The sequence below is a fragment of the Oncorhynchus masou genome, chromosome 9 (assembly GCF_036934945.1).
Source record: "Oncorhynchus masou masou isolate Uvic2021 chromosome 9, UVic_Omas_1.1, whole genome shotgun sequence".
Classification (NCBI taxonomy): domain Eukaryota; kingdom Metazoa; phylum Chordata; class Actinopteri; order Salmoniformes; family Salmonidae; genus Oncorhynchus; species Oncorhynchus masou.
Window position 1 is genome coordinate 42,348,020 of NC_088220.1, and position 16,009 is coordinate 42,364,028.

At 40.8% G+C, this 16,009-nt stretch overlaps 2 protein-coding genes across 3 annotated transcripts; one reads left to right on the forward strand and one right to left on the reverse strand.

Annotated features, from left to right (window-relative positions):
- Positions 1-1,832: 1,832 nt before the first annotated feature.
- On the forward strand, positions 1,833-5,690 carry LOC135545989 (ubiquitin-conjugating enzyme E2 A). The gene is made up of 6 exons (XM_064974035.1): positions 1,833-2,064; positions 2,330-2,410; positions 2,669-2,694; positions 3,934-4,023; positions 4,186-4,274; positions 4,476-5,690. The coding sequence occupies exons 1-6, from the start codon at positions 2,021-2,023 to the stop codon at positions 4,602-4,604; spliced, it is 459 nt and encodes a 152-aa protein (XP_064830107.1). The 5' UTR covers positions 1,833-2,020; the 3' UTR covers positions 4,605-5,690.
- Positions 5,691-6,344: 654 nt separating this feature from the next.
- LOC135545990 (NF-kappa-B-repressing factor-like) lies at positions 6,345-11,283 on the reverse strand. 2 transcript variants are annotated; one of them, XM_064974037.1, is made up of 3 exons: positions 11,180-11,283; positions 9,541-9,665; positions 6,345-9,342 (listed from the first exon to the last, which is right to left on the reverse strand). In XM_064974037.1, the coding sequence occupies exons 2-3, from the start codon at positions 9,629-9,631 to the stop codon at positions 7,094-7,096; spliced, it is 2,340 nt and encodes a 779-aa protein (XP_064830109.1). In that variant the 5' UTR covers positions 9,632-9,665; positions 11,180-11,283; the 3' UTR covers positions 6,345-7,093. The 2 variants fall into 2 exon arrangements, with proteins under 2 accessions (XP_064830109.1, XP_064830108.1); XM_064974036.1 differs by having other exon boundaries at positions 11,139-11,283.
- Between the last annotated feature and the right edge of the window lie 4,726 nt (positions 11,284-16,009).

Below are 16,009 nucleotides of genomic sequence, written 5' to 3' on the forward strand. Positions count from 1 at the left end.
AAGTTAAAGAGCATTTGTAAAAAAAATAAAAATATATTATGTTTTATTGAACCTTTATTTAACTAGGCAAGTCAGTAAAGAACAAATTCTTATTTACAATGACGGCCTACACTGGCCAAACCAAACTAATTTGTGTAGTTTTTCTCTTGTTATGTCAGACACGGACAGTGATCCAATAAAACCATTTCAGCTAAAAAACATTGATTGGTAAATTACTCTAGCCAGATATCTAAGCTTCTCGTAATCATGGCCGAATTACTGTCTGGGGGGTGGCCCCATTAATTTAGTTAGTCACTCACACTCAGATATCATATTAAAAACTTCAAAAATTTCTCTCCACCCTATGGAAAAATATGTAGAATTGCAGGAAATCATCTGTAAAACTGCTAATTTTTCTCTCTGCCTCATGAAAAAATGAGTAGAATTGCATGAAATTAGTTATAAAATGCACAAATCTTCTGTCCATCCATGGGAAAATGTGTAGTATTGCAGCAAACTTGCTTTAAAACGGCTAAATGTTCTCTACACCCCATGGCAAAAAAAATCTAAAACATTTTTTTCTACCCACTGTCAATAGTGTTTTTCTCACAAGGTGGCTGTGACTGCATGTGTGGGTATGGATGTGGGTATACAGATATTTACATTTGAGTCATTTCGCAGTTTCTGTTATCCAGAGCGACTTACAGGAGCAATTAGGGTTAAGTGCCTTACTCAAGGGCACATCGACCGTTTTGTTTTAGAAAGTCTGACCCGGGGATTCGAACGAGCGACCTTTCGGTTACTGGCCCAACACAAGCCACTGCAGCCCCCCATGATGAATTCAGATTTTTGGTGGCCCCCAACCCATCAAAGTTGCCCATCCCTGAGCTTGAATGTTATATAAACTGCTGCTAGCATCTCTGGCACAGCATCTTGGTCATAACCTGTCACTCAGTTCACATAATACCCCATAATACTCATTGGTGGATCACCAATGATTATCACCAACTGCTTTTTAGAGTAGGCTAAATTAATGTGACTGCACATTTGCCACCCAGATTGATTTACAGTTTACAATAACTGTTACACACATCCTGGAATTTACCTTGCACACCCATGCTAAGGTCTTCACAAGTTATCACAGCCACAAAGTCATAATTATGGTTTAACCCGACTATTTACAATTTCTCTTCTTAAATCTGATTTTAAACCAGTGGTATTCGGGGGTCACGGAGGACCTGCAGTTGGGTCACCAATATTTTGCCAAAATAATAATTATTATTATTGTATTTATTTTTAGGAACAAAAAATGAAGAAAAGGCTACACAATTTTGATAAGAGATAACCTTCAATAAATAATTGCATTTTCATTTGTTGTTTTTAAAAATCCAAATGGACCTATTTTAAGGTTGTGTCATTAGATTTGGGGTGGTGTCCCCATAATTTATGTCCGAACAAACGTGTTCCTCGCTGAAAATGTTTGAATGCAACTGTTTCAAACCTACCCTTAACCACAATTTTTACCGTATCCCTAAACATAACCTTAAATTAAGACCGAAAATCTAATTTTTGTTTTCATTACATTTTTAATATATAGCTCATTTTGACTTTGTGGCTGTGGTAACAACCCCATGCTAAATCTGACGTAATTGTTACAGGGGAACAACAAACGTGGAGAGTGAAGGTTGCTACATTCAAAAATACTTGACCATTGAAATGTGTTGTACAAATACATTTTTATGTTGATTATTCACTGAATAATATACGTATTTTTTATATGTTAATTACAGATTAATTTAAACTAATCGAAGACAGGCAGCACTCACTATGCCCTCGTATTCACCCCCCTTTCGCGACGTAGTGCCGAGCCCAGATCTTGTCCTACTAACGTACTCCTAGCGAGAAACAAACATATTTGGCTAGCTAGACAAAGATTGCGGAACCCTATCTTTGGAAATATAATAATTACTGTGAAAATCTTTTGTTTTAAAACGTGTAACTTCTAACCGTATCCATACCTCTTTTTTATCAACTGAATAAGATGTCAACTCCAGCAAGACGGCGTTTAATGAGAGATTTTAAACGGTACGTGGGAAGAGTAACGTTAAGGCTCGGTGAATCTGTTCAGCTAGCTGGCTAAATGTTAACTTTCATCTTATCAAACGTATATGCTACTGGGTAACTTACTTTACTAGCTAACACTTGGAGTGTTAACATAAAGATAACGTTACAGGTTAATCGTTTCAAGTTGTAGCGAACTTTAGCTAGCCATGCCAGTTAGCTCTATCGTTAGCCTATTTCATTAGCTTGCTAACTAATGCTAACCATCGAAAATAAACGTATTTCTCAGGCTTCAAGAGGATCCTCCTGCTGGAGTTAGTGGAGCCCCTTCTGAAAACAATATAATGGTGTGGAATGCCGTAATTTTTGGGTAAGCGACTGCACTTTAAAAGTAGTTGCTAACTAGCCAGAACAAGTAACGTTAGTTGTGTAGTACAGAAACGCCGCTACCCGCACATCAATGAAATGTCAACGTGTATCCAACGTAGAGTATTATTAGTTATGAACTTCCTGTTCATTTTCAAGCAATTAATTTCTAGTACAGCTCTTAGCCGAAGCATGTAAAGTTATCAAGCTAGTTGACACAGGTGATTTAGCTATATTGAAATTGTTTTCTCCCTTCCCGCAGCCCAGAGGGAACCCCCTTTGAAGATGGTAAGTAGCTAACGTTAGCTAGCTGTGTGTTGACTTTTTGTAGCTGTTCCATTTTGGTGTATGTGTTTAATAACTCAAATGGAAGTAATCAGTACCACGATAATGGCTCATTAATTGGGAGAGACCTGCTAGTTGGAACAGTACATTGTAGACCAGGTGGTGTCTTATCTGAAAAGTACAGCAATCCAGCTGAATCAGCTTTCACCTGTTGCATGGTTGAGCTGAGATTACTGCCTGCCAGCAAGTGAATGACGCCTGTGAATGGGTTAACCCTCGTTTGTTTTTTCAAAACCAGGGGATTGTATATGTTTATGACATGTCAGTCAGTGAATATGCCTTATCAGACCCTAGCTCCCAAACTCTAGGTGGCATCCTGGCATCTCACTACAGTTCTCAGCCATTAGCTTTTCCCACGACTGCCTCGTGAACTAGATTCCCTACACTGTTTTAACGTTTAGAAAAGTCAGTAATAATTTATTGTAATACGGCTTTCAAAACATATGGCCATTGTCTTTCATCAGCAAGAAAGAATGCTTAAAATATAAAAAGCTACACTTAGCAGTTTAGCACAGATCCATACAGCTATGTGTGCTTCCATCTGACAAAACTACACTTTCCGAGTTAAATTTACACACAGGTGTTCGACGCATACTAGATTGCTAATTAGCACAGGTGGTAGTCTCTTGTCTGCCATTTGTTTTCCGTAAACAAGCGCTGTAACATGGAGATATGTCTGTGTGGGAACACTAACCGCAACCCCTATCGAGGTGTGTAGGGTTCTTATGCTTCCAAAACCACGATGCATGTTAATATTCTGATTGAGCGTCAGGGATCTTTAAAATACTGCCCCCTACAGAACACCCCTTCGTCTATTGACTCTTATGTGTGATCAAGGTCTAATCAGGCCCACCAGCCACCAGTAATCCTCTGTTCTAGTGAATGTCTGTGATTGAGTTGCAGTTATGTACATTAGGATTTTTTCTCTGTATACTAGATAATGTTCTCTGGTATTTGAATGTCTGCAAAAATGTATTGGCCAAATACAGTATGCTTATGCTATTTGGTTGCTCAAAACATTTGGCAGCAAGAACAACTTTGAATTTAAGCCATTCTGTTTTAGCATGGTCCCACATCTGTTTGTGCTCTTGCCAATACCAACTCCATTGTTGTCCTTGTGAAGCTAACCGGTTAACCTTGTGTGATGATTTAGTGCCCACTTTATAAATTCTCTCATTTCAGGAACTTTCAAACTCACAATAGAATTCACAGAGGAATACCCTAACAAGCCTCCAACAGTGCGTTTTGTCTCCAAAATGTTTCATCCAAACGGTACGTTTTTTTTCTTTCTGGAAAGGAGGTGGGCACAGCATTTTAGAAACATGCTTATTGCTTACAGGATCCTTTTTTATAATGGAACAGCTGAATCTTTGTCAACAAGTCAATCCACCAGTCATTGTTATGAAGAGTAAATGTATGTTTTGTATTGTGTAGTCTATGCAGACGGTAGTATATGCTTGGACATTCTTCAAAACCGCTGGAGTCCGACATACGATGTTTCTTCAATCCTAACTTCAATACAGGTATACTAAACATTCTCCAAAGATTTCCAGCGGGAAATACTTTATTCGCTGGATTCTTTCCTCGTAAAGAACTTTTGATGTGCTTTAATTAGTCCTCAAATATGTGTTGTCTGATTTCAATGTTAGGAACAATTTCTTTAAAAAGTAAAGTAAAAAAGGAATACTGTTGGTATTAAAAAGTGTCTTATTGCATTGTCCTAGTCTTTACTGGATGAGCCGAATCCGAACAGTCCAGCCAACAGCCAGGCAGCTCAGCTGTACCAGGAGAACAAGCGGGAGTATGAAAAGAGGGTGTCTGCCATCGTGGAACAGAGTTGGCGTGATTGTTGACCCCCTCACCATTCACAAAGAATGAACAATATCCAGCCTCAAGTCAAAACAAAAACACAGAAGACAATATCTCATAAAGGAAATTAAATGCACATCATGGTTTAAATCTTTCTCTGCATTATGTGTGTCTGTAGTGAGGTTTGTATGTTGTTGTGGTATCACTTAATGTAGAATGCTCCTCCTGGACAAGAGCACATCATTAAAGTAAATATACGTTGTTAAATCTGGGTTACTTACAATGTAATTTACCCCATATTTCTATCTTGAGACAAAAAGGTATGTTAATTTGTAGTTACTTTTGTATCTTGTCATTTTAGTGGTTTTAAGTCCTCTACAGTGTGATTTGCTGTGTGGATCAACATTTTTCTTTTTTTCTATTCTTTGAATGTTTGGTTTCTAGCTTCTCTCACCCATTTGCCTTTTTGAAACTTTAGTATATTAACTAAGAAACAATATGATGAACACCTGTCATGGAATTCTATTCCCAACCAATGTCAATCTCAATATCCTATCCTTTTTTAATGCACAAACCGTGTTCTTGTTAGGGCTTTGTGCCAAATGGCGCTTTCATCAATGAATGATATGCATCAGGAATCAAGTGTTTCAGAAAGGAATGTACTTGGTGCACTTTCAAAAGTCCTGTAACTGTTGCAACAAAAAGAAAAAAGCTATAAGTAACTATCTTTCCATGGACAGTTTTTATGCAAGTAAAATAATGTGTGTATATGTGTGTGAATATAAAAATCACGACAGCTGTGATAGAAAAAGGGTGTTTCGGTGTACTTTTATAAATGCCAGATCATTTGTTCGTTTGACATGGTGTGATCTTTTTGTCGGTAAAATGAATTATGTGGGAAATGGCAGTGGCAATGCCTTTGTGTAAATATTGATATAACCTTATGTCAAAGTACATTTGGAGTCGTGGTGATATGGTGTGTGTGATATTCCCACTACAACTCGGTTTATGCAGATTATTAGGCTGCAGTTGAAATACATTCTGATGAACTTCACGGGGGGTGAGAGTGCATGTGATGAGCTTAATGCTGCTTTCCAATAAATATCCAGGGTCTTATTCTGGTGACATGATGATCGATGCTTGACTTCCATTTGACAAATAAAAATATTCTCAATCTCGTCCATAATAATCTCATGTAGACTAGACCAGGGTTTCCCAAATTTGGCTTTGGGGCTCCCCCAAAAAACAAAATGTGCACTCAGTGGGGGCCCCATCACCCAAGTTTGGGAAACACTGGCCTAGAGCACAGGTGCCAAGACAAGAGTAGGCACATTTGCTATTTAACGCAATAGTTTGTGGCAAAACTATCGGTAGAGTTGAAAATGCAATGGAAACACATTGTACTTTATACCTTTCTTTGGTACATAACTTAAGCGAAAAAGTACATTTTGTGTGCACTATCACACTGATTTTTTATCCACAAGTGAATTTTGGTGGAAACATAACACTGGTGAGAAAATTGACACAAAAGTGGATTAACTGCCTTGTTCAGGGGCAGAACGACAGTTGTTTACCTTGTCAGCTCGGGGATTCAACCTAAAGGTAAAACCTTTACAATATTGCTACAAACTTAGACTTGCAAACATTGAACAGAACTGGAATATAGTCATTGTTCATAGGAACATCAGTGTTAATATAAAAATAAATGTTCCAATGCATTTTGATGAATATATTTGTAAATACACATCAGTCAACTCACAAGTATTGAAGTCCAGACAGTAGACAACTATTAAGACTTAATTTATTGATCATTATTACAGCTGTGAAAACAAGCAAGTATTGAAGTCCAGACAGTAGACAACTATAAGACTTAATTTATTGATCATTATTACAGCTGTGAAAACAAGCAGACAAGTTAACTATTCACTAAGACATATACATCTGACATTTCAAAGGGATCACAGCTTGCGCTTTTACCATGTGACAAAGATCATATTACAAGTCTTGGAGGCAGCTTAAATTTTTTCTATTATCTAACTATCCAAGGGGGGAAAATAACATAGAAAGTATTATGTCAGGGATGTGTCAATGTCAGCATATAGTTACAGATGTCACTTGATGTGATGCCATATATATTTTTACTAATGAAACGTGTGTAGGTAAAATGGCGGGCATTCTGCTGGTTTAGGCTATTTCTGTAGCCATGAAAAATGTTTGCTAAAATGTTTTGAGCCTTTTTGTCAAGATACATAACTCTAATCAACTGTTACAGCACAAGTCACTAGCATATTGTGCAAATGTGAAGCTGACAGAAGACCAAATTGTAGAATGACAAGAAGCGTTAAAACAATGCCAGAAAATATGTAATTGTAGGAATTGGAATGCAGAAAACACTGAAGTATTTCCCCAAAAGACAAGCCTAGAAGATTGAAACATCCCCAATAAAAGTACAACCTTTGCCCAGATCAGGCACACCTGTTTTTGTTCTGAAGTATCGGTCATCGGTAGTTTGTTGGAGCTATACTACATCCAGTCAGTGTGAGGCCTGAGGTTTCACCAGCTCGTAGCGTCCCACCTGCCCTTCCTGCAGGAGCTGGCCAATGAGCTGGTCTTTGTGCACTTTGCGACTGACGATGAGGAAGCGCAGCCTGCCCTGGCCATATGACTTACTCCGCAGGCCATACTTCTGGGATATCTGGTGGATCTGCTTGCGTTCATCATTGTTGAGTTCAGTGGAGAAGCGCAGGTCGTCCTGGCGGTCTGAACTGGCATAGTTACGGATTATGTCCTCAATGTTCCGTTTGGTGAGCTGATTCCCAGACTTGTCCATGTCCATACCCAGTCCTTCTCTGGAGAACTGCTCTTTGACCTTTATGGGTTCAGAGATGCCCTCCCCTTCCCGGCCCAATCCACCACCCTTCCAGCCCATCTTGCGGAGTAGCTGATTCCCAATGTTATCCTCCTTGATCTCCTGTCTCGAGGCCTCCTCACCAGAGCGCGTCAGAATCTGGTGGCGAGAGAGGGCGTCAGCATTACCCTCCTTCCTGAGGTTAGATTTAACCACAGCCTGTGTCTGCCTGAGTGTGGCCAGGGCTTCCTCTGCTGCAATGTGCTTCACCGTTTTCTTGGGTCCGATGCCTGACGCTACATACTGACCCTCCAGGTATACCTCACACCTCCAGCGGTGATCTGGTAGCACTGTGAACTTATAATCGGCAGCTACCTTGTTGAACTGGGCAGTGTCATTAATGATGCAGATGGCATTGTCTGAGTTCTCTAGGATGACCAGCTCACTCAAGTGTTTCTTCCTACCACCCTGGTGACCGAAACGGCCACCCGATGGGTCAGAGGGATTGTTCCCTCGGGAGAACTGCTGTGGTTGTTGTTGCTGCCGGGCTGCCTGGTTCATGCGCAGTTTCCTCACTGCCTCTTCAGCTGCTGTATGTTTAGATGTCTTCTTACTTCCCTTGGCCTGTGCCACCAGCTCGTCCTGCAGGTACACACTACATTGCCATGCACTGCTGTTGGGAACCACATCAAACTTGTAGTCAATCTTCATGCGGTTGAAGGCGGCAGAGTTGTTAAGAATGCAGATGGCATCGTGAGCGTTGTCAACAATGACAAAATCGGTCCAGTGCTTGCGTTTGTCAGGCTCGTATTGCCCCTTGGAGCTAGGCGTCGGCTTATCCTCTGGATTACGCAGTGCCGGTAGAAAAGCAGGGGTAGGGCAGTTAATCTGGCAGACCACAATATCATTGACCAAGGAGTGTTTGAATTTGCGCTGCACTACACGGACCTCCACCTGTTTAAAGAAAAGCTTAATAGCCTGCTCGGAAGCACGGTCCCTGGCCCCGTTTTTGCTTCCAGAGTATCCAGTAGCAAGGTAAACACACTGGCATCTCAGCTCACAGGCATAGCCATCAGTTGGTACTTTCCTGTTCTTGGGTAGGTCTGCTGGAGGGATATCTTTGAGGTTGACATAAATGTACTCTGGGTTGGTCTTACAGGCCTGGATGCTACGGCTTAGCATGAAATTGTAGTTTGGAGATTCAGCTCCACACATGAATGCGGGGTCTCTTAAAGTGACAGCTATGGCAGATGCCACACTATTGATCAGCCTCTGCTTTTCATCCAGTACGGCTTGAGATATGGGGATGGGTTGTGAAGAAGACCCAGAAACTGAGGAGGGGCTACTCCTCCCTGGGCTACTGTAGACTCTGCTGAATGGCCTGCTAGATGAGGGTCTGTCCTGATGCCCGAAGCCAAGTCCTTGGCGTCCTGAATCCCCCCAGCCCCCTGATCGACTGCCCCCTCCATATCCATCAAACCTAGGGGCCTGAGAGTATGAGTCCGGCTGCCTAGTGCTATGGGCTTCATATCTGTCTGAGTAGTCCTGCTGCACTTTAGTCATATAAGTTGAAGTGGATCCTCGGCTCCCATAACCTAAACCACTTGTGCTACCTGAGGGTATGTTTCGATCTCTCTCTCTATCACTTTGTCCATCTCTGTCCCTCCAAGAGTCAGAAGAAGAACCGTATGATGAAACTCTGTCAAATGCTGGTCTAGCTGCAGAGGAGCCCTGAGTTCGGTTGCTGCCATAAGACGGACGGTCAGAGTCCCGCTGTCTCAAACTGTTCACCTCAGTCCTCCGGCGTTCCTTGTCATTCTCCTTCTCGTCATTACAGGACCCACCATTGCTGCCACCACTAACAAAGTGCACAGGCTCAAACAGCGGTCTGGAACAAAATTTGGACACCGGCATCTTCCTCATTGGCTCTTCTCCTAACATTAAAGAACAAATCAGAGAATCAATCAATGACAAGTATAAAACAATAATATAACAATAAAAAGCATATAGTATACATTATGTTGAGTTAAGTTATTTGCCACCTTCAAGTAGATAAGCAAAATACTTCAACAACAGCCAAAATGAGTTAAGATGTGGCAAGGAGTTTAATCTGAAGAACAAAAATCACTCACTGCCATCTGATGAATTGGGTCTCTTTTTTGCTTCAGCACTTGGAACTAGGTCAAAGGAGTGCATTTCGCCAATGTAAATCCCTTCAGCCATATCCAGCACCTCTCTCCTCAGATCAGGTCCATACCTTAAAAGAAAACAGAGCTGTATTAGGTAAACAAGCAAAATGTGTATTTCCATCCCAACACAGTAACATACTGACACTTTATTACCGGAAATACTCTATTAGGGAGAGAACTTGTGTTGTTATACTTCCCACATCAAATTGAGGACTAAAAACAAATCTGTAGGCAAGGTAGATGCCCATTTCATTATCCAGTTGTCAGGATATGCTTTGTTGTTGGACAGAGAAGCACATGGGGGGTGATGGGGTGAAATAGTTCTCTAAATTCAGGTCAAATTCAAGTCAGTTCAAGTAATTTTCTTCTTCTGAAATCCCACCTGCACCCCATGATGAAGACATTGTTTGCCAAAACTATTGATAATACAATTTCACAATAAATCGTTATATGCCTACCACTGTTCCTCACTTTCAAAACTCATTGAGAGGGATTTGGCTGTGTAAATGTCGTCATTACATCAGGAAGATGGCACCAACATAACTAGTGATAGCTAACAAACTCAGTTTACAGACTGCAGTCACAGATTATCCATTATATTGACCAGATACTCAAGTGGCAGCTCTAAAAACGATAATAAATGTCTTCAAAAATGGAAGGCAGTCGGTTGGAGGCAAGATCAGGTGGGCCCATTCTAGCCAATGAGAGGGCAGAGTCGCGGGTGAACGACAGGAACAACTCCCATAAAGTGTGTTTTTTTTTGTCTTTTCAAAGTTTCCGGGATGTAACCTGTCCTACTTATATCAGTAGTCTATGCATTACGAAACTTCTATTCGATCAAACAAGTATCATGTAGCAAATAAACCATTACATTTTTTTTGACCAAATTCGACACTCATTGAACGAAAAGCTTCTCGCTTGGTGAGCAGGAAAAAAACGCCACCTGCTGGAGAAGACAGGTTTTGGGCCCAGTTATGCCTCTCGCTTCGCCTCTTCCTCTGCGCAAAAACTATTACCAGCTGCCAGCATGGCCACTATCGCTAAGAATTATGGGGCTAAGTGATAGATCAATAAGAATAGGCTGACTGATGCTTCGGTCAAAACCGTTCATTAATGTGGAAACTGCAATTATTAATGCTAACATTGGCTACATCTGTTTAATTTACGACTCCATTTCGTGCACAATTTATCCCCCCCAAAAAATGTCTACGAAGTATACCGATTTAGCGTGCACACAACTAGCACAACAGCTAACGTTACCTAGCTGGCTACGTTATCAATGAAGTCAAATAATTCAAGCATGTTTTGCTCATTTTAGTTGTGATTTAATCTGCAGACAATTATCTGACTAAAAGTAAAACATGTTATCTGGCGAAACAAGTGACGCAGCAGACGAGCAAAGATGGCTAACGGTAGCTAGTTAGCTCATTGGAAAAAAAAGATTGATGCATCATCTTGCACGGAAATGTGATATGAAACACGAGACAGATTTTGTCGAATTGATTTTTTTTAGCTCAAATGAAGATTTGAGCTACTCTGACCTCTATGCGAAGTTCCAAGTCCAACGTCTCTTTGTTTGTACCTTTTGATGTCAGTTTTTCAAAAATAGTTAGCAGGCTAGCAAGTTCAATGCGTATTGAATGTCCGTAGCTAACTAACAGCTTCGGCAAAGGCTTCGGTCATCACCATAACATCCGGGGGGGGGGGGGGGGTCATCGCTGTCAGCTAGCTAGCTGAATAGACTCGAATGCTGCAGTGGTAGCTATATTGAGACTGGTCGTTATGTGGCATTCAGAAATGTGTTGAGCAATTGATTGCAGAATTTCACTCGAAGTGAATTTACAGTAGCTACTCGCATCAACCTCCCATAATAACCCTCTTTTTTTGTCCCTCTCAAATCGTGGCGTCAGTTTCCGCATGTAACCGCGGAGCTGGTAGCAGACAGGCAGAGGAACTAAATATATTGGAGGTGGGCGACTGTATTATCTTATGTAGCAGACAGGCTGAGGAACTAAATATATTGGAGGTGGTCGACTATATTATCTTATATAGCAGAGGAACTAAATATATTGGAGGTGGTCGACTGTATTATCTTATGTAGCAGAGGAACTAAATATATTGGTGGTGGTCGACTGTATTATCTTATGTAGCAGACAGGCAGAGGAACTAAATATATTGGAGGTGGTCGACTGTATTATCTTATGTAATGTGTATTAGGTATACAGTGGGGCAAAAAAGTATTTAGTCAGCCACCAATTGTGCAAGTTCTCCCACTTAAAAAGATGAGAGGGGCCTGTAATTTTCATCATAGGTACACTTCAACTATGACAGACAAAATGAGGGGGAAAAATCTAGAAAATCACATTGTAGGATTTTTAATGAATTTATTTGCAAATTATGGTGGAAAATAAGTAGACTCGAATGCTGCAGTGGTAGCTATATTGAGACTGGTCGTTATGTGGCATTCAGAAATGTGTTGAGCAATTGATTGCAGAATTTCACTCGAAGTGAATTTACAGTAGCTACTCGCATCAACCTCCCATAATAACCCTCTTTTTTTGTCCCTCTCAAATCGTGGCGTCAGTTTCCGCATGTAACCGCGGAGCTGGTAGCAGACAGGCAGAGGAACTAAATATATTGGAGGTGGGCGACTGTATTATCTTATGTAGCAGACAGGCTGAGGAACTAAATATATTGGAGGTGGTCGACTATATTATCTTATATAGCAGAGGAACTAAATATATTGGAGGTGGTCGACTGTATTATCTTATGTAGCAGACAGGCAGAGGAACTAAATATATTGGTGGTCGACTGTATTATCTTATGTAGCAAAGGAACTAAATATATTGGTGGTGGTCGACTGTATTATCTTATGTAGCAGACAGGCAGAGGAACTAAATATATTGGAGGTGGTCGACTGTATTATCTTATGTAATGTGTATTAGGTATACAGTGGGGCAAAAAAGTATTTAGTCAGCCACCAATTGTGCAAGTTCTCCCACTTAAAAAGATGAGAGGGGCCTGTAATTTTCATCATAGGTACACTTCAACTATGACAGACAAAATGAGGGGGAAAAATCTAGAAAATCACATTGTAGGATTTTTAATGAATTTATTTGCAAATTATGGTGGAAAATAAGTATTTGGTCAACAACAAAAGTTTATCTCAATACTTTGTTATATACCCTTTGTTGGCAATGACAGAGGTCAAATGTTTTCTGTAAGTCTTCACAAGGTTTTCACACACTGTTGCTGGTATTTTGGCCCATTCCTCCATGCAGATCTCCTCTAGAGCAGTGATGTTTTGGGGCTGTTGCTGGGCAACACGGACTTTCAACTCCCTCCAAAGATTTTCTATGGGGTTGAGATCTGGAGACTGGCTAGGCCACTCCAGGACCTTGAAATGCTTCTTACGAAGCCACTCCTTCGTTGCCCGGGCAGTGTGTTTGGGATCAATGTCATGCTGAAAGCTATATTTCATCTTCAATACCCTTGCTGATGGAAGGAGGTTTTCACTCAAAATCTCAGGATACATGGTCCCATTCATTCTTTCCTTTACACGGATCAGTCGTCCTGGTCCCTTTCCAGAAAAACAGCCCCAAAGCCTGATGTTTCCACCCCCATGCTTCACAGTAGGTATGGTGTTCTTTGGATGCAACTCAGCATTCTTTGTCCTCCAAACACGACGAGTTGAGTTTTTACCAAAAAGTTATATTTTGGTTTCATCTGACCATATGACATTCTCCCAATCTTTCTTCTGGATCATCCAAATGCTCTCTAGCAAACATCAGACGGACCTGGACATGTACTGGCTTAAGCAGGGGGACACATCTGGCACTGCAGGATTTGAGTCCCTGGCGGCGTAGTGTGATTCTGATGGCAGGCTGTTTCTTTGGTCCCAGCTCTCTGCAGGTCATTCACTAGGTCCCCCCGTGTGGTTCTGGGATTTTTGCTCACCGTTCTTGTGATCATTTTGACCCCACGGGGTGAGATCTTGCGTGGAGCCCCAGATCGAGGGAGATTATCAGTGGTCTTGTATGTCTTTCATTTCCTAATAATTGCTCCCACAGTTGATTTCTTCAAACCAAGCTGCTTACCTATTGCAGATTCAGTCTTCCCAGTCTTCTTGTCCTTTGACAGCTCTTTGGTCTTGGCCATAGTGGAGTTTGGAGTGTGACTGTTTGAGGTTGTGGACAGGTGTCTTTTATAACGATAATAAGTTCAAACAGGTGCCATTATACAGGTAACGAGTGGAGGACAGAGGAGCCTCTGTGAGAGCCAGAAATCAAGCTTGTTTGAAGGTGACCAAATACTTATTTTCCACCATAATTTGCAGGGTAGCCTAGTGGTTAGAGCGTTGGACTAGTAACCGAAAGGTTGCAAGTTCAAATCCCAGAGCTGACAAGGTACAAATCTGTCGTTCTGCCCCTGAACAGGCAGTTAACCCACTGTTCCTAGGCTGTCATTGAAAATAAGAATTTGTTCTTAACTGACTTGCCTAGTTAAATAAAATAAAAATAAATTCATTCATTCATTAAAAATCCTACAATGTGATTTTCTGGAGAAAAAAATATCATTTTGTCTGTCATAGTTGAAGTGTACATATTATGAAAATTACAGGCCTCTCTCATATTTTTAAGTGGGAGAACTTGCACAATTTGTTGCTGACTAAATACTTTTTTGCCCCACTGTATATATACACTACCATCACAAGTTTTCGAACACCTATTCATTCAAGGGTTTTTCTTTATTTTTTACTATTTTCTACATTGTAGAATAATAGTGAAGACAAACTACGAAATAACACATGGAATCATGCAGTTACCAAAAAAGTGTTGAAACAAATACAAATATATTTGAGATTCTTAAAATAGCCACCCTTTGCGCACTCTTGGCATTCTCTCAACCAGGTTCATGAGGTAGTCACCTGGAATGTGTTTCAATTAACAGGTGTGCCTTCTTCAAAGTTCATTGGAATTTCTTACCTTATTACGTTTGAGCCAATCAGTTGTGTTGTGACAGGTACTTGGTAAAAGACCAAGTACCTGTTCTGGCAAGAACAGCTCAAATAAGCAAAGCGAAATGACAGTCCATCATTACTTTACACGACATGAAGGTCAGTCAATCCGGAACATTTCAAGAACAAGTTTCCTCAAGTGCAGTCGCAAAAACCATCTATCGCTATGATGAAACTGGCTCTCATGAGGACCGCCACAGGAATGGAAGACCCAGAGTTACCTCTGCTGCAGAGGCTAAGTTCATTAGAGTTACCAGCCTCAGAAATTGCAGCCCAAATAAATGCTTCACAGAGTTCAAGTATCAGACACATCTCAACAACGGTTCAGGAGAGACTGTGTGAATCAGGCCTTCATGGTCAAATTGCTGTAAAGAAAGCACTAAACAGCACCAATAAGAATAAGATAATTGCTTGGGCCAAGAAACACAAGTAATGGACATTAGACCATTGGAAATTTGTCCTTTGGTCTGGAGTCCAAATTTGAGATTTTTGCTTCCAACCACCGTGTCTTTGTGAGATGCTGTGTGGGTGAACGGATGGTCTCCGCATGTGTATTTCCCACCGTAAAGCATGGAGGAGAAGGTGTTATAGTGTGGGGGGTACTTTGCTGGTGACACTGTGATATATTTAGAATTCAACGCACACTTAACCAGCATGGCTACCACAGCATTCTGCACCAATACGCAATCCCATCTGGTTTGGACTTAGTGGGACTATCATTTGTTTTTTAAAAGGACAATGACCCAACACACCTCCAGGCTATGTATGTGCTATTTGACCAAGAAGCAGAACGATGGAGTGCTGCATCAGATGCCCTGGCCTCCACAATCACCCAACCTCAACCCAGTTGAGATGGTTTGGGATGAGTTGGACTGCAGAGTGAAGGAAAAGCAGCCAACGAGTGCTCAGCATATGTGGGAACTCCTTCAAGACTGTTGAAAAGCATTCCAGGTGAAGCTGTTTGAGAAAATGCCAAGTGTGTGCAAAGCTGTCATCTAGGCAAAGGGTTGCTACTTTGAAGAATCTAAAATATATACACTTTTTTGGTTACTACATGATTCCATGTGTTATTTCATAGTTGATGTTTTCACTATTATTCTACAATGTAGAAAATAGTAAAAAAATAAAAACTTTTGAATGAGTATGTGTTCTAAAATCTTTGACCAGTACCAGTCAAAAGTAACACATATGGAATCCTCTCGTTACCAAAAAAGGATTAAACTAATCAAAATATATTTTATATTGGATATTCTTCAAAGTAGCCACCCTTTGCCTTGATGACAGATTTGCATTTTACATCCCTGTTAATGAGCATTTCTCCTTTGTCAAGATAATCCATCTACCTGACAGGTGTGGCATATCAAGAAGCGGATTAAATAGCATGATCATAAAAAA

What these genes read in the sequence shown, in the direction of transcription:
- LOC135545989 (XM_064974035.1), top strand. Translation starts at nt 2,021, where the DNA reads ATGTCAACTCCAGCAAGACGGCGTTTAATGAGAGATTTTAAACG. An exon ending in TGGAATGCCGTAATTTTTGG is followed by an intron (nt 2,411 to 2,668) that starts GTAAGCGACTGC and finishes CCCTTCCCGCAG; the next exon opens with CCCAGAGGGAACCCCCTTTG. An exon ending in CAATCCTAACTTCAATACAG is followed by an intron (nt 4,275 to 4,475) that starts GTATACTAAACA and finishes GCATTGTCCTAG; the next exon opens with TCTTTACTGGATGAGCCGAA.
- LOC135545990 (XM_064974037.1), bottom strand. Translation starts at nt 9,631, where the DNA reads ATGGCTGAAGGGATTTACATTGGCGAAATGCACTCCTTTGACCTAGTT. An exon ending in ACCCAATTCATCAGATGGCA is followed by an intron (nt 9,343 to 9,540) that starts GTGAGTGATTTT and finishes CTTTAATGTTAG; the next exon opens with GAGAAGAGCCAATGAGGAAG.